The 17286-nt window shown below is 44.5% G+C and overlaps 1 protein-coding gene across 1 annotated transcript in view; it reads right to left on the bottom strand.

Annotated features, from left to right (window-relative positions):
* Nucleotides 1-17286, bottom strand: part of LOC147659025 (uncharacterized) — a 94017-nt gene that overhangs the window by 55674 nt on the left and 21057 nt on the right. The window contains exon 2 of the mRNA XM_086952031.1: nucleotides 2332-3941. Within this exon, the coding sequence (XP_086808157.1) occupies nucleotides 2332-3910 (1579 nt within the window). The 5' untranslated portion in view covers nucleotides 3911-3941. The remainder of the gene's footprint in view (nucleotides 1-2331; nucleotides 3942-17286) is intronic.

Below are 17286 nucleotides of genomic sequence, written 5' to 3'. Positions count from 1 at the left end.
GTTATTATATGTGTATATATATAATTATATTACATGGGATTCTGTAATCCCTGTATAAATGGCAGTCTCTAATTTCTTTATGATCAGGAATTTGTGACGCACCAAGTCAGTGATTATGAATAAAAGACGTCAGAACTCAGCTTTTATATGTTATTACAGTCGACTCCTGAGGGCACAATGCCTGCTGCCAGCGCCAGCAGCTGATGTGAAAAGAAGGTCAAGTCACGAAGCATAATTGAAGCAGCTGTTTACAGCAACAAACATAACTTTGCTTTTATTACTACTGCTGTATGTTACTAGTTTACTATGAGCAGCAGAGGGAGTATGTTTATTAGTTTCCTTAGATAAAGGAAGGGGGGAATCTTTCTGCATGTTTCTACACGTTTTGAGCTACTGCAGCTTTTTGTTTTAAGTGGACTTTTATTGAACTGTTTCTAACATCTTTTTGCAACAAATATCTAACAGTTTTTATTTTTACTTTTGCACAAGAGGTTTAAGGTTCATTCTTTATGTTTGCAAACATGTTAGCTGCTGCATATGTAGGAGCTACGCACCAAGCTTTGTGGGAAAGGTGATGGTGTGACCATGTATTATACGGGATAAAGTACCACCTGGTGCATATAATAAGATTATTGCAAGTCCCCTCAGAGTTCCATAACCTTTGTGTATCTGTCTATCATGAGGTGGTGTGCACTCCAGGAGAACCCTGCAGTGACAACAACATCCCTGGTCGGCCCTGCTGTTGAGGCCGAATACAGACTAGTATTTTCATATCAGGAACTGGAGACGACTGCGTCTTACCCAATGTAACTGTGCAACTGGAAACACAGTTCCCTCTCCAGACTGCGCATGCCTGCTATTCTCAATGAACACCACATCACTTGTATCCAACTATTACGTGTGATTCTGGCCAGTAATTCCTCCCATGAATTGCCCTATTTCCAGTTCCTCAGCCTGGAATGGGGACGAACAAGGAGAGCTACTGGCCTGTTTGTCTCATGCAGAGTCCCATTACCAGGCCTGTTTCTACACAGGGAGGATGCAGTCCTGTGTGGAACCAAATCTTCTCTAATTCTGCATGTTCTGATATCCATACCTTCAACCATGGAGTCCCACAAGGCTCAATTTTAAGTCCACTACTTTTTAATTTATATATGAGCCCCCTTGCAAAAATAGCTAAGGAAACTGGACTGATAATGTTCTCCTATGCTGATGATTCTCAGCTTCTCTTTTCCCTTCCACCAACAGGCAATAACGATCCGTCTACTTTAAGAGTAGGACTTACAAAAATCGCTGGATGGATGAAAAAAAACTTCTTGAAGTTGAACGGTGAAAAAACCGAACTTATAATCCTGGGAAGAAATAAGGAACTCTGGGGACCCCAACACTGGCCCCCGGAAATGGGCTCTCCTCCAATTCCAACTAACCAGGCCTGGAACCTAGGCTTTGTTGTTGATGACACACTCAGTATGCACCAGCAGGCCATCAAAACATCAGCCACTTGCTTCGTCATCTTAAAGTGGCTAAAGAAAATCTGCTGGATGTTACCGGATCATACCAAAAGAATTGTCATTAACGCCCTAATAACATCAAGATTGGACTATGCCAATGTGCTGCACTTAGGGTCCAACAAGGCCACAATCCGCAAGCTGCAGACTGTGCAGAATGCAGCTGCAAGATTGTTGGGTAAAATTCCTATCCATGCGCCCACTACCAAGCTCATACGTGAATTGCACTGGTTAAAAATTGAGAACAGAATCAAATTCAAATCATTATGCTTCATGCATAAAATCTCAACAAATAAAGCTCCCAAATACCTACGAAGTTTGGTACATTGTTACCTTCCATCTAGGACGCTGAGATCTGCAACAGCGAATACATTTGTTGTGCCCAGAATAAGACTATCACGCATGGGAGGCAGATCCTTCGCATACCTTGGTCCCTCCCTGTGGAACTCCATGCCACAAGCTCTGCGCTCAGAGGTTAATTACATCAGATTTAGAAAAGCCATAAAAACCTGGCTGTTCAACGTCTAAGTCAGCTGTCCAATTACTCTCCATTGAATCACAAGCGCCGGGAAACCCTTTGTTGGGTAGCTGTTTGCGCTATACAAAATAAATAAATAAAATAAATAAATAACCAGAGGAGGAGAATGCAGGGAAACATCTGCACCGTGTGTTCTCGTACTCTGGGGGTCAGTATCGCTCTGTAGGTTCCATCCAAACCCTAATCCTCCCCTCAGAGACTTTCTCAAATCTGCCCATACGCATTTTGAAGAGGTTACATGTGTTAGTATGCACTCCACAAGTCCATTTATAGTAAAACACATACCTTGGGTAGCTTCGAACAGCACTAAATGTGATTTTGTATTTCCTCTCGAAATTGAATCTTCATCTGCAGTATCCAGTCCTAAGAATGATGGAGGCACCCACTGACCCCACTCATCAGGACAGAGCAGTTCTGCCTTGCAGTTCTGATGTTGATGCTGCGATTCAGGGTGCAGTGGTTCGAGTATGTAGTTCTGATCTGAACCCTCTGCATTAGTACAGGGAGGTTCTAGCTTGTACTTTTGATCTGAACCATGTGCATCTGCACAGGTCTGTTCAAGCTCGTCGTTCTGATCTGGTTTCTGTGCTTCAGGAAGCACTGACTCTAGCTCTCGGTCCTGTGCCACAGTGTGCAGTGGTTCTAGCTTGTACTTTTGATCTGAACCATGTGCATCTGTACAGGCCGGTTCTAGATTGTCATTTGTATCTGGTTCCTGTGCTTCAGGGCGCATAGATTCTAGCTCATAGTTCACGTTTGGATCCTGCGCATAAGGAAGTTCCTGCTTCAAGCATAGGTGTTGCTGTAGGCACTGGGTTTGTTGTGACCCCAACTCATCAAAGGACAATAGCCCAGACTCTAAGTGTTCGTCTGATGACTTCCCATCAGGTGAAACGGGTTGTAGGCACTGGTTCTCCTGGCGATCTTGAAAATCAGAATACATCAATTCTTCCTCCAAGGGATCATCAGGTCCATTCTTATCTGGCAGGGCGGGTTGTATACGGTGGTTTTGCTGTGGTTCGTGCCCATCAGGAAATAGTGGGTGTGGGCAGAGGTTCTGTTGTTGGTCCCAGCTATTATCAGACAATGGAGATGGTTCTTGCTTCAGGGGCTCATCTGGCTCCCACTCTTCTGGGAACGCTAATTGTACGCTCTGGTCTTGCTCTGGTCTCTGCCCATCAACAAATTCTGAGTGAAGACACAGCTTTACCTCCTGTGATCTGCCTGGAGGAACTGTCTGAGGGCACCGGGATAGAGGACAATCCTGCTGTACTCCATTTCTATCTGGAAACCCAGGTTGCAAGCACTGGTCCTGCTGTGGGTGATGTCGATCAGGAAACATTGGCTGTAGACAAAGGTTTGGCTCCTCTGGACGCCCTTGAACACTGGTCTTAGAAGAGAGCGTACACTCCTGCTTTGGTGCATGCCCATCAGAGAACACCGGCTGAAGACACAAGCTTCGTTCCTCTGACCTGTCCAGTTGAGGTGTCGCAGGAGACTGGCTAACAGCACAATCTCTAATGCTCGCCGGACAGACCATCTCCAAAGACACTGCACAATTATCTAGATAACCTTGATCCTTTTCTATCCAGATTTTCTTAATCAGCCCAGCGACTCTAGAAGGTACGCCCTCCACAGTATTCATCAAGTTATCCAGTTTGGCTTCCAACTCCTCCAGCATGGATAGAAGAATAATGTGGGACAGGTTCTCCGAAAGCGGTTCCAGGTCCTGGTCCCTCTGAGCATCATTTCGGATTCTTGAAGTTGAGATGTCATGAAGAGGTAAAGATGGGACTGTGGCTCTTACGGATTCACGTGAAGACAGCGCTGTCACTTTCTTTTCTGGAGCCCGTCTTCTGCCCATTCTGGTAAATTGATGTGCAAGTCTCAAGTGTCTGCAGAGGAGAGGAAAAGAGAAAAGACAACACGTTATTACATTACAGTTAGGTCAAAATACTCCTGATCAGAGAAAATTGGGAATTTCTAAAACCTGAAAAAAATGGAATCATTAAAATTTCACAATACCTGCAACATAGTTCATATATTATGAAAGGCAAGGATTTGAAATGTGTTTCCAACACTATGTCTGTTCCTTGGTATGCTCAAATTGTACACTGTGCAACCACAGAAAAAAAAAGAATATAGTAACAGCCGTGCAGCAATGAAAGGTTTATAGCACCCTAGCAGACCAGAGTGCACTATCATTCTCACTTGCACTGTACAGCTCTCTTTTGCAATATTCAGTTCAGTGACTAAAGCACGTTCCAACATACCAAACCTCTACAGGATTTTCAAAACTCTTGTTATGCCATTGCATATATAGAGAGCATGTTCAACCTGTGGTTTCTTGGAACTGAATCAGAAATACATTAAAGAGGAGATAAAAAATCAGACCAGGGAAGAATCTAGTCTGAATAGGCTTGTGGGCTGTCAGATTTCTGGATGAAAGGAGATTGTACCAAAGCTGTGACAAATAGTCATTCTAAACTAATAAGTTGTCATGATAGCTGCACCTGTCAGTCAAATGACGACAGTCACCACCTTCCCCCAGAATGCCCTGATTGCAGCCGCAGCCAACATACCGCCTGCGCTGCGACAAAAGCTCACCATGCACTACATCCAGGCCCCAGTACAGCCTGCCATATTATACGTAGAGACCCAGCCACAACAAGATGTACAATACGTCCAGGCCCAGCGACAGCCAGCTGATCAGTACATACAGCCACAGCCCCCAGAACAATACATAGCAGCACAACATGCCTACAGAAATGACCAACAAAATGATTATATAAATAACAGAAGGAATGCCACCAGAAAATGGGGTATACAGGGAAGAGTGAATGGAATGGTACAACTGAGGTTCCAATCACAGCCAACACAGCGCACTTGTTATTATTGCTACAGAATAGGCCACATGCAGAGAGAGTGCCGCACTGGACTTCGAGACAAAGGCCAGCAACTTATGAGTCCAGTGAGGTTCCGTGACGATTTGAACCTGTGTTTTCAATATTGTCGGAAATACATCATATTGGTATCAGCGAACCGCAAATGATCCATTTAGCATATTCTGGTGTTTTCGCTATGCTACAAGCAAGAGTACTCCTGCTACAAACACATTTCCGATCTATCCATGGCATCCATCTTAGATCATGGCAGCCATTTTGTGTTTCTTGCCCTCACATACGCAATAACCTCTGATTTCTCCATTTCGATTAAAGACACGTAGGCTTAGCCGGAGATTCACCTCTCTAGTGACACGTGCACCTTAGAACAGAACATGCTGTAGCTGCATGACTCGACAAAGGCTGCCTCCTCTGCCCGAGGCCAGTCCTGCTATACTGGTTCTTGTGTTCGTTGGCCTGATCACGATTAGGCGGCCGAAGCTGGTAACCTTGCCCATTTACAACCTACAAACATCCCTTATCCTGCTTTTCTATCTTCTGCACCTGGCTCTGCTCCTTTCCTTCTGGGCCTTTATTAGGGGGAGGTAACGAAATTTACGATAAGGCGGTCCGGGTCTTGAATGAAAAGTTGACATGAGATTATGATGGAAAAGTGGGAACCCCTCGTTCGTAATGTTTTGACATCAGATATTGTCGACGATTCCTGTGCAACGCCAAATATTTATTGTTTAGGACACAAAGGTTTGGGAATGTATTACATGTAAAGAATTTGCCTCAAGCTCAAATTTTTGTATATAAGGAGCAACCCTCTTTGTACAAATTGAACAGGCTCCTAGATACTGCCCGTGTGTAGTTTCTGTGACTTCTGTGTCCCTGCAGTAATAAACCTTTGGTCTTTGACGCCACCACCGAGAAGCCCGTGTTTCTGTTTATTCGTGCACCGAGACAGGTAGAACTCCGGGGTCTTTGGGTGTTGTCCCCTGACACCTCTGGACGGAACCAAAAAGTCCAGAACTCCAATTGGCGCCCACTGTGGGGCGACGCCATTCGGTACCGGTCCAAAAGCCTGAAGAGTTCGAGAAGCTTCGTGTGAAGATTCCTGAGGGAGGCGCCCCACTTCATCGATCCCGGCATATCGCAAAAGTGGCCCGAAGTTCTCTTCCACGAGGGTTCCCGTTCAAGACGGCTGCAGTGGGCCGTTGCCTTGACCGTCGCCCTGTCTTGGACCCGAGGTGCAGTCCTTAGTACGGCGAAACGTGGCGGGTTTCTCCTTGGTGACGTCTTCAGTGCCTCAGTTAAGTATTTAGTGGTTGCTCGTTGGTTACTTCGTGAGGGTTGTTAAAATCCTTTTTGGTTCTTGGTTTGGTTTGGTTTCGTAAGATTATCACTGGTTGTTGTCCTGGTTACGATAATCTATTGGTTTAGTTTGGGTATCGATACATCAGTTCGCTTTTGGTAGGCCTAAGTTCTTGGTTCAAGTGCACATATCTGTTTCTTGTTTTGTTCGTTCTGTGTTCCGGATTGCAAAATGGTAAGTCGGAAAAATTGTATGTTGTCGTGTTTTGGTTGCAACAGTGATTCACGATTGGAGGACTCATGTCTGGTTCCTCCGATTGGGACTCCTCTATATGATTTGTATTGTAAACATGGTGTAGGTCCTATATCTTATAATGAGGTGTGGGTCCGCTATACGGAAAAGGATGGTGTCCTTAGTTGGCCACTGCATGGTAGTTTTGAACCCGAAATCCTTGATAATTTGGAAGCGAAATTGTTTAAAAAGAAAGCCCGGCCGGCAATGTTTGATTCTTTCCGTTTCTGGCGAAAAGAATCTAAACAGAGAGAAATTAAAAGGTTGAAGAAAGAACAGAAAGAGCAAGAGTTGACTTTAGAACAGGCTGTTAAGCAGCTGCAAGTCAACGAGTCTGAGAAGGCCGTAGAGGTGGCCATTAGAGAGCATAATTTAGCGATTAACAAGTGCTATCCTGCCTTGCCATCGAAAACAACTAAGATAGTAGAGGATCCCGAAAACGATCCTCTGTTGTCTTATTTGTTACAGTCACCTCCACCGTATGCACAGGGTGCTACGGCTCCGCCTGTACCGAATGTTCAATTGCCGGTTGCTGTACAACCTGGTATTCCTGCTCCTGCCCCTCAGAATCAAGCTCCTGTACCTCCTGTAATTAATGTGAATATTCCTTCGGCACCCCCTCTTCCTGGGTTGCCGGCTTCTTTGCCTATACCTGTATCACTTAAACCTACTGTTTCACAAGCTATCCTACTCGATACTCCTACTGTCCCGCTATCTGTTCCAACTGCTACTGTGTTCTCCGCATCTGCCAGTATTATGACTCCGCTTTCTGTTCGTCGAAGAATCACTGATTCTGTCTCTAATATTCTGTCTCCTTTCTATAAAACTTTAATTAAGACTCCTACCTCTGACTCTGTACAGAGACGTAGTCAGCTCCCAAGTACTGAGGAACGGGGAATATTAGATTCCACGGCTCTCCGATGGATTTCGAAGAGTAGAAGATATAGTACGAGAGATGTACTAGATACATTTATGCAATGGAATGAACCAACGCAACGATATGTCTTTGACGAGATGTGCTCTCTTTTACGTGAGGAACTAGAAGAAGATGACTCTGAATCGAATTTAGAAGACTTAATTAAGGTTCAGAAAGAGTTTGCTGCAGGTATGATAGTGGGTCAAGATATAAAAGAAGCGATGGAACTGATCTTAAGCTATAGGAATGATCCATCTCTTCGTTCACCGAGAGATTTGGAGAAACAAAGTACAAAGCTGAATCGCCAATATCCAATGAGGGAGGTTCCTCCAATTTGGCGCGAAGCTGTGCAAGCTGATGCTATTAATGGTATTGCAGCCGCTCCGGCGCAATTCCAGAGAGTATGGATACACATTCCATGGAAGCGAGCCGAAGTGTTAGCAGTGAAGCAGGCCTTGCCAGATCCGCGTAAAAATCCTGCCGGATACTATAAGGAATTAGCACAGACAGTTGAGGCTTGTGTAATGAATCTAGCGGACATCGACATGTTATTTGGGAATGTAGTTCCGCAACCAATTTGGGCTAAAATTCGTAAAGAAAATCATCCAGTTGCCCTAGGTGGTGATTGGGCAGCTATCATAGCAGCGGATGGTCAGCAAATAGGTGGTTCCAAACCCGAACCTCTAATTGCTAATCTTCCAGGTAGGATAATCGACTTAATGAAGACTCTGATGCCAGCACTGCGCGTTAACTGGGATAAGTTGTCCGCATGCAGGCAAAAGAAAGACGAAAGTGTCTCCGACTTCTTCACAAGATTCGAAGAGACTTTTGTAGATCATAGTGGTCAGGATATGAGCACAGAAGGAGGACAGAGATTGTTTGTCGATAAATTTGTACACAATTTGCTACCAGAGCTCTGCAACAAATTGAAAGATTCCGAGAGTGCGTGGGCTGTCTCTACAACTGCGCAAATACTTGCAACTGCACAGTATTATGAAAACAGGGATAAAGAGGAGAAAGAGAAATCAGATAAGAAAACGAAAGACTTAAAGACTAAAGTTCTTTTGCAACAGGCATATCCGCCTCGTATGACTCAGACTAATACACAGCAAGGGTCGTATCAAAGGACAGATTATGGTTCCCAGAGACCACAATATCAATGGAATCAGTGTGCGTACTGTAAGAAAGAGGGTCACTATAAAAATGAGTGTCCAGTCTTAGCGCAAAATAACGCAGCCGCAGCTCAGAGAGGTCGTGGTAGTTTTGTGCAGAATTCTAGAGGTCGAGGACGAGGTGCTATGCCTCCACAAACGAACGATCGCCCTTCCAATCACTTTGATCAACGGAATGGACAGTCTGCCCAACAAAATAGATCTCAACAGTATCATGTTGAGGACTATTGTGAAGTAGATGGAGGATTTCAGCAAAATGAGTACTAGGACAGCCATGGACAGAGAGAGGGAGTAGTATCAGTTCCAGTGGATCAGAGTGGGCCTTATGTCGCAGTAGCAACATCAGGTGTAGTCGAACCATTTCTGTTGGATACTGGTGCAGCAAAAAGTTCTATCATTCATGCAAAACTCCCTGACGCACCTTTGTCCGGCTTAACAAATGTTTCTGTAGGTTTTTCAGGCGCCCCTGTTTACAATCCCATATCTGGTCCTTTGTCTATTTCTGTTGGACCGTGTCAATTGAAAGCACCTTTGATTTTGAAGACAGGTTGTAATGAAAATCTGCTTGGTTTAGACTTGTTAAAACGCCTATATGCGACATTATACTGTTCTCCGGAAGGAGTACAGCTTACGTTGGGTAAAAGAATCACCTCTCCGATGTACTTGTCAATGGATGCACTCCCGCCGGAGCTGCGTTCACTCCCTGATGCTCTTTGGGCGACTGGTCCTAATGATGTAGGCCTTTTGGAAATACCACCATATGTAGTCACGTTGAAAGCAAATGTAAAATTTCCACGAATTCCTCAATACAAAATCTCTAGTGAAGGTGAACGTGCACTTTTATTAATTGTACAAGATTTGATTAAGAAAGGTGTGATTGAAGAAACTAGAGGAAATGTCTGTAACAGTCCTGTATTACCGATTTTGAAACGAACTGATCCTACAAAGCCTCCAGTATATAGGTTTGTTATCGATCTCAGAAAGGTTAATAAGATTGTGGTTCCGCAGTTTCCTGTGGTTCCAGACATTACTGCCTTGTTAACGTTGATTCCTGCTACAGCCACATGGTTTTCAGTCATCGACTTAAAGAATGCCTTTTTCAGCATTCCGATAGCCGAAGAAAGCAGAGATATTTTCGGCTTCTGTCTAGGAGGTCGAAGCTTCAGATTTAAACGCGCTCCACAAGGCTATTGTGAGAGTCCATCCATTTACAGCCAGGCATTAAAAAGTCATTTAGATTCTTTTATACTTCCTCCAGGTTCTGCTCTAGTGCAGTATGTAGATGACCTTCTAGTGGCTGCCGATAACAAGGAAACTTGCAAAGCAGCTACGATTTCGTTATTGCATCATTTGTCCAATTTGAATCACAAGGTGTCACCTTCGAAAATGCAATACTGCTGCCAAGAAGTGACCTACCTAGGTCATCTCTGGTCAAAGGAGGGAAGGAAGTTGACCCCAGAGAGAATAAAAGCAATTACGCAGATGAGTGTTCCTCGTACACAGAGAGAAGTACGTGCCTTTTTAGGTATTACTTCGTACTGTAGGCAGTGGATCCCAAATTTTTCTCTTTTAGCAAAACCATTGGTAGCTTTGACTGGGAAAGGTGTTCCGAGTCCGGTGCCATGGTCCGCTGAATGTCAGGAGAGTTTTTCTGAGTTACGAAAAGCATTGTGTTCAGCTCCTGTATTGGGTACACCCGATTACAGTAAGCCATTCACGCTCTATGTTCACGAAAGAGAAGGTTGCGCGTTGAGTGTTCTGACACAGAAATTCGGTGATAAACAACGCCCTTGTGCGTATTTTTCATCAACATTAGATCCGGTAGCCAGAGCATTACCTAGTTGTTTGAGAGCTACAGCGGCAGCTGCGGCTTCCATTCGACAATCTGCTGGTTTGGTGATGAATAACATGCTAGTGGTCATGGTTCCTCATGCTGTGGATACACTCATGAACAGAACCAAGACACAACACCTTACCAGTGCTAGATTATCTGGCTACGAGTTGACACTGCTAGCAAGTCATATTCAAATCAAAAGATGCAATATATTGAATCCAGCAACATTGTTGCCGACTAATCAAGAGTCGAGTGATTCCGAGCCCCATGATTGTTGTTTCAGAACTGAGGAAGAGACAAAAGGACGAATTGATCTAAAAGACACTCCGTTGTCAGAACCAGATGGCACGTTGTATGTTGATGGGTCATGCTTCAAATTGGAGAATGGTGATGTGACTGCTGCCTATGCAGTAACGACTTTGAGGACGATTGTGGAGACTGCAAGAGTGAGTCAGAATTCTGCCCAAGCTGCAGAATTAATCGCTTTAACAAGAGCATGTGTTTTAGCTAAGGGAAAGAGAGTGAATGTGTTCACAGATAGTCAGTACGCGTTTGGCGTGGCCCATAGTTTTGGCCGTTTGTGGAAAGAAAGAGGCTTCATTACGTCCCATGGGACTAAGATTCAACATGGTCAGCTAGTTAACGACTTGTTGGAATCTCTAACCTTGCCAACTGAAGTTGCGATTGTGAAATGCAGTGCTCATAAAGCAATCACGGATGATGTTGGTCGTGGGAATGCTTTTGCTGATGAAACCGCTAAACAGACAGCTAGAGATATGATGAGTAGAATGTATGTTGCTACGTCTGCTAGATGGATTTCCGAGTCTGGAATGTGTGAGGATACAGTAGAAAGTGTGAAAGAGATTCAGAAAGAGGCAACTGAGGAGGAAAAGCGTGCATGGAAAGAAAGTACGGGCAAGTTGGATTCGAGTGGGTGTTGGATTGATTTGTCGGAACAACAGCGTTGGATGTTGCCTGATGCGTATGTGCTTGCAGTGGTGACAATGGCACATGGAGTAGCGCATATAAGTTCTAAAGGAATCTGTAAAATGTTAGCTCCAGTTTGGAAGAATGATGGGATTAGCAAATGTGCAGAGAGAGTGGTGAAAAATTGTATGGTATGCCTGATACATAATCCTGGCAAGGGAATCCCAACTCCTGCTGGTCATTTCGCTCCTCCTTCCTGCCCCTTTGAAGTAATTCAGCTAGATTTCATACACATGGATCGTTGTAACAATCTAAAATACGTCCTGGTGGTAGTCTGTGCATTTTCCAGATGGATCGAAGCATATCCACTGAAGGACAATACTGCCCTATCAACTGCCAAAATCCTTCTCAAAGAATATTTCCCTAGATACGGAATGCCACGGATTGTATGGTCAGATAACGGAAGTGAGTTTATAGGGAAAGTTATGCAGAGTGTGTGTGCCGGTTTAGGCATAAAACAAAAGTTCCACAGTGCAAACCATCCCCAGTCTGCTGGTTTAGTTGAGGGCTACAACGGCACCCTCAAACTAAAACTAGCTAAAATACAGGCATCCACGGGTTTATCCTGGCCAGACGCACTACCCTTGGCTTTGTTATCCACGAGAGCGACTGTGCATTCTAGAGTAGGGCTTAGTCCATATGAAATTGTCTTTGGTCGTCCCGATAATATTTGGGGAGTGCCAAGGCCAAAGGAATTTTGTTCTCTGGAATATCCAATGTTGATTGACTACCTTTACGACTTGACTGCTAAATTGAGTCTTATTCACCAACAGGTTTTCGACGCATTGCCAAAGCCTCCGGAGAGTCCAGGGCATCAGCTGAAACCAGGTGACCACGTTGTGGTACGAAATTTTGCGAGGACGAAGAACCTTCAGCCCAGATTTGTTGGCCCCTTCCAGGTGTTATTGGCGACGAGAACTGCTGTTCGTGTGGCTGGTCGCAAGCATTGGATCCATGCAACACACGTCAAACGTGTGCCCTTGCCACTTCCTTATGACAACTGGGTGAAGAAGGGAATTGGTGCCTCTGAATTCGATCAAACACCCAAGTTCGTTCCTTTCAGCGATGCCGAATTGATAACTGACACTTCGAACTCTGACTCTCCTCCTGAAACTACTTCTTTGATTCCTGAACACTTGCCTTCTGCATCAGAAGAAACTTTGCCATCTGCGAACTTGAACATTGCAACCTCTACTGACAACACACTGTTTCCTGATCAAACAGTTCCTGCAAAACTAAGATACAACTTACGATCTCGTAATATGGACAAATAAAGCAGGAAACTGCCTATTGTGATATTTGAATTTTGAAACTTTTGCCATCAGCCAGGAAGTTTGCTATTGTTTTATTGTTTTTAAAATTGCCTTGCCGCCTGGGTAGCCGTAGGGTCGAGGCTGTGTGCCTAGTTGAATCTGCAGGGATCAGACACAAGGTCGATCTTTCTGTTGGTTCTGGGAACTCCCAGGGCTGATAGAGGCATTTTCATCTACGTACACATCATCAGTGGTCGCGAGCGGATTGTAGAAGATGGAGCTTCCTGCGCTGCAACGAGAAAATGTGATTTATGTCCGCAGAAACAGACTTTACAGAATTCTTCATAGCAAATGTTTTTTGATGCAATGTGCTATTACATTTTTAATTGTTTTAATAACGTTGGTGGGTGGAATAGTTTTTGGTACAAATTTAATCTTTGTGCCAGTAACTACAGTACCTCCCCTTGATCCTGCTACCTCTACTGTTTCTTCTACACACTCTTTTCACTCGTTTCCTGAACACGAGCAAGCTCGACGCTCAGAATTTATCAATAACACTTTCGTACAGCTCTTGCACCAACACCAACTGGTAGTTAACACTACAGACTGCTGGGTGTGTGGCTTGATACCCCACACTATGGATAAAGGCATTCCCTATCTGGTTTTGCCTTTTAGCTATAATGGATCATTTCAGGCCTTTCAAACCATCTTTGCTTATGCCCTTGAAACCTATCCTCCGCGTCCACCACGTTCCACTAAATATAACTCCGTCAACAAAGCTTTAGTCCAGGGAATTGTTGACATGATCAAGGACGTCAATAATACTCCATCTTACCCTAGAGATGAATTACGAGTATATTTGAGTTGGAATTCTTCAGAGTATCGCCTTAGTTTGGGAGAAAGCAAGCGTAAAAGCTCAACTCCAATCTGGGTCGTACCTCACAGAGGTCAGGTCTGTTTGCAAGGTAATGGGAGAAATCCAAGAGCTCAGCTAGGGAGGAGTGAGTGCGTAGAGACTTACGTGTTTCCGTCTAACTCTTCCCCTGCTTTTCTTACTGCTAGGGGTACCTACTTCATCTGTCAAGACAGAGCGTATACATGGTTGCCTGCTGACTTTTCAGGGTCATGTTATATTGCTCGATTATTGCCTCCGACATACACTGCTTCATCTGATTATCACAAGACCAGAGTAGCAAGGGGTGTTTTCAGTAAGGAAGACACCGCTGGTCAGGAAGCTGGAGACTTTTTCAAAGGTTTCCTTCCGTTCTGGGGGCCTATGGCCAATAGTAGAAACATACGTCAGCTAACACGGGTAGTTGAATCTACTATTACCGAAACTGCTGGTGCCCTTAGCAACTTGACAGCTGAGCTTCAGGCGGATAGACTCATGACGTTGCAGAACCGTATGGTTCTAGACGTAATACTTGCAGATCGAGGTGGGGTATGCAGAATGATCCAATCAAGCTGCTGTGTCTTTATTCCCAATAATGCTCCAACAGTCTATGAGGCGATCTCTAAGCTACACAAGATTTCCGACTCTATTCATGTAGACAAGGGAAACTGGTCCTTCATGGAGTGGTTATGGACTCTGATATCAGCGTGGGGATGGAAAGTTCTGATGGTCATTGGTGTCATCTTAGTATTCCTGTTCTCGTGTTGCCTGATTATCCAGTGTGGTCCAGCTCTGTGTAGTCTTTGTGCTGCAACCTGTTTTAGAAAACCACCTGCGTTTGGAGAAAAGGCACGAGAGAGAATGATGATACAACAGCATGTCACTGACCTGATGAGCATAGAACTAGATTCTGACATAGACTGAGAAATTGCCTATGTAAGGGCAAAAGGAGGGTCTGAGGTTCCGTGACGATTTGAACCCGTGTTTTCAATATTGTCGGAAATACATCATATTGGTATCAGCGAACCGCAAATGATCCATTTAGCATATTCTGGTGTTTTCGCTATGCGAAAACACCAGAATACTTACCTGCATATTTCTATGCAGGTAAGTACTTAAACAAAAATAACTCAATCGGAAAGAAAGAGGCAGAGTCCGTGGTGTTAGAGTTCTTAGGGGTTTTATACCTTAAAAAGGAATGGGTCAGGTACTGGATATCGGGTTCCTGCCACCACTGGGGTGCAGGAAGGGATAGAGCATACTTTATTGACATTACATTACTTTTATACTTAATATACACAATAGAAGTCAATGCAGAAGGCGTAACAGCTGAGAGAGACAAGATAAAGATGCACACGTGTTGGCAATACGTAATCAGAAGGCGTGAACTAAGGCGTGCACAGAGGTGTGTTCTAGAGACGTCACATGTAAGTGTCAGAAGTGGGTGGCTCTATGACAGAATGGTGCAGAGTCAGCAGGAATCGGTAGCTAGGATGCGCACGCAGCTGCATGACGTATGACTGACGTAAAGTTGGAGGGTGCAGGGGACTTGACATTTACACTAGAGGAAAGAGACAGAAGTCTGGCATGTCAGATCAACTCGTTCCTATATCATATCTGATATCTGATGTTTGGGAACCATATTATCTGGATGGAAAAGGTCTCTCGGACAGAAGCTATTCTATACTGACTGTGAGTGCGTGTATAAGCGTCTAAGTGTCTGCATGAGATGCGAGGGGGCATGGGCCTACCATGGTAACAGAGACTATGAATTACTTGGACAGAGACAGTGAGGCCGGGCCCTTTGCTCTGCAGCTGGAAGGATGTTTACTTAAACTAGTAGGCAGGAATGTAGTTTTGAGGAGCGGAACAGATAATTCGAAGGTTGAATACAGTCTTGGCAGGCAACAGGCTGAGCCAAGCGCCGTGAGCCGCGCAGCGAGTAAGGCAGAGGTCACAGGTACAGGGGCCGGCTCAGGCTGAGGCATTTCAGAGTCTGAAGGCAGGAAAAGGCTCGATGGCAGAATTCAGGGCCTACTTCGCCTGGGCTGGAAAAACGTGTAAAGTACACCACAAAAAGACGTTGGCAAGGCATACTTAGAAACGGACTATTCAACCCGTTCAGGGTGGGTCTGAAAGAGGACATGTTAACGTTGGACGCAAATGTGTTTGCGTCTTCATAGCTGGCACAGGAGGGAAGTTACATGCACTTTAAGTTCGTACATGGAGACGGTGGGGTACGTTAGGGAACATTTCTTGACCATAAAATTTATATTTCCTCATTCCCTCCTTGTTCCCTACGGACCCTTCATGATATATCGATCCTCATGAACCGATCAGTCTGTTCGCGTAACATCATTTGTTCTTCTTTCTTCTTTTCGCGTTTTGCATGAAAGCTGGAATGCGGAATACATGATGTGGCGCACAGACCGCAAATCGCTGGCCCACACTGTAGACATAGGCAACAACTGAATACTATGACGAGGGCAATGCCTAGGAAGGATAGGATCTTCCATCCCCAAGCAGTCAACGTTGTCCAGAACCAACCGGACCAAGTCCAGGTGCCTGGATTCTGATGTATCAGACTTGCAATTTTATGAAGACGTGTGATAGCTTTATATACAGTTGGTGCGTTTTCTGGAATGAAAACACAGCAACTTGACCCGATGACCTTACAAGCTCCGCCTCTATCTGCCAAGATGACGTCAATAACGAGACGATTCTGAAGAACAACAACCCGCATGGCGGACTGCTCCTCTGTTAAGTTGCCTAGAGCGGAGGTAGTCTCATTCACTACTGCTTCGAGGGTTCTAGTTAATTTGCGTATCAGTTTACTATTAAAAACAGCACCTAAGTAGGGGAAGAAACCTTTATTAAAGTCTGTATATTGCTCCCATGCCGTTTCAGTATAGTCGACAATCGGGAGATCTCGTCTGAGTCTACTGTTTACTAGATTTGTATTTCTGTGATAATCAGGAGGAGCTAGGAAAACAGGGGGCAGAAGGAAGGCAATGTAACAGGTACCATCCCAATCTAGAGGTAAGCGTATGTATGCGGTATGGCCACAAACAAAGTAGGAATGACGAGTAGCTCTAAATGTAGACCTGCCCTGATCACTGAATTCAATCACGGTGGTACATTTACTATGAACTAAGTGTACTGAACCCTTCTTTCTGAGACATAAATCACCAGTGACTGGTAATACTGACATAGCAGGGAGAACTGGGGCAGCTTCGGATTCAACAGTAAGAATCATGAGGTTAAGTGTGTAATTACCTAGACCATATACTTCATTTTCTAGATCAGTTCCTGTCCTAGTGGGAAGTCCCTTTTTGTCAGGGTAGCAGGCGTTAAGCAAAACTAAGTTCAGGTTTCCCCAAACCCAATTTCCTTCGAAAATAGCAATATCAGAATCTAAAGAATTAATTAATCTGAACCATGCACCACAGGAGCCATTGTGAGTGAACGGGTACGGAAAAAGAGGCAGAACTCCCTTGTATTTCTGGTAGGGAGGGAGTCGGCCACATATCCAACAGTTGGTAGCATTGTTAGTCTGATGGGAGTGATGTAACATACTAATGAATGTATTGTTGCGCAGCGCAAGTCTGTAAGATAACTCATGTAATGGTAATTCGCTAAAAGAATGTTCGGCAGAGACATTGTAAGCAGATTGTGTATGCTTGAAGATAGGGTAA

The sequence above is a fragment of the Lissotriton vulgaris genome, unplaced genomic scaffold (assembly GCF_964263255.1).
Source record: "Lissotriton vulgaris unplaced genomic scaffold, aLisVul1.2 SCAFFOLD_2042, whole genome shotgun sequence".
In the NCBI taxonomy this organism is placed as follows: Eukaryota; Metazoa; Chordata; class Amphibia; order Caudata; family Salamandridae; genus Lissotriton; species Lissotriton vulgaris.
This window is presented reverse-complemented; position numbering and strand designations above follow the sequence as displayed.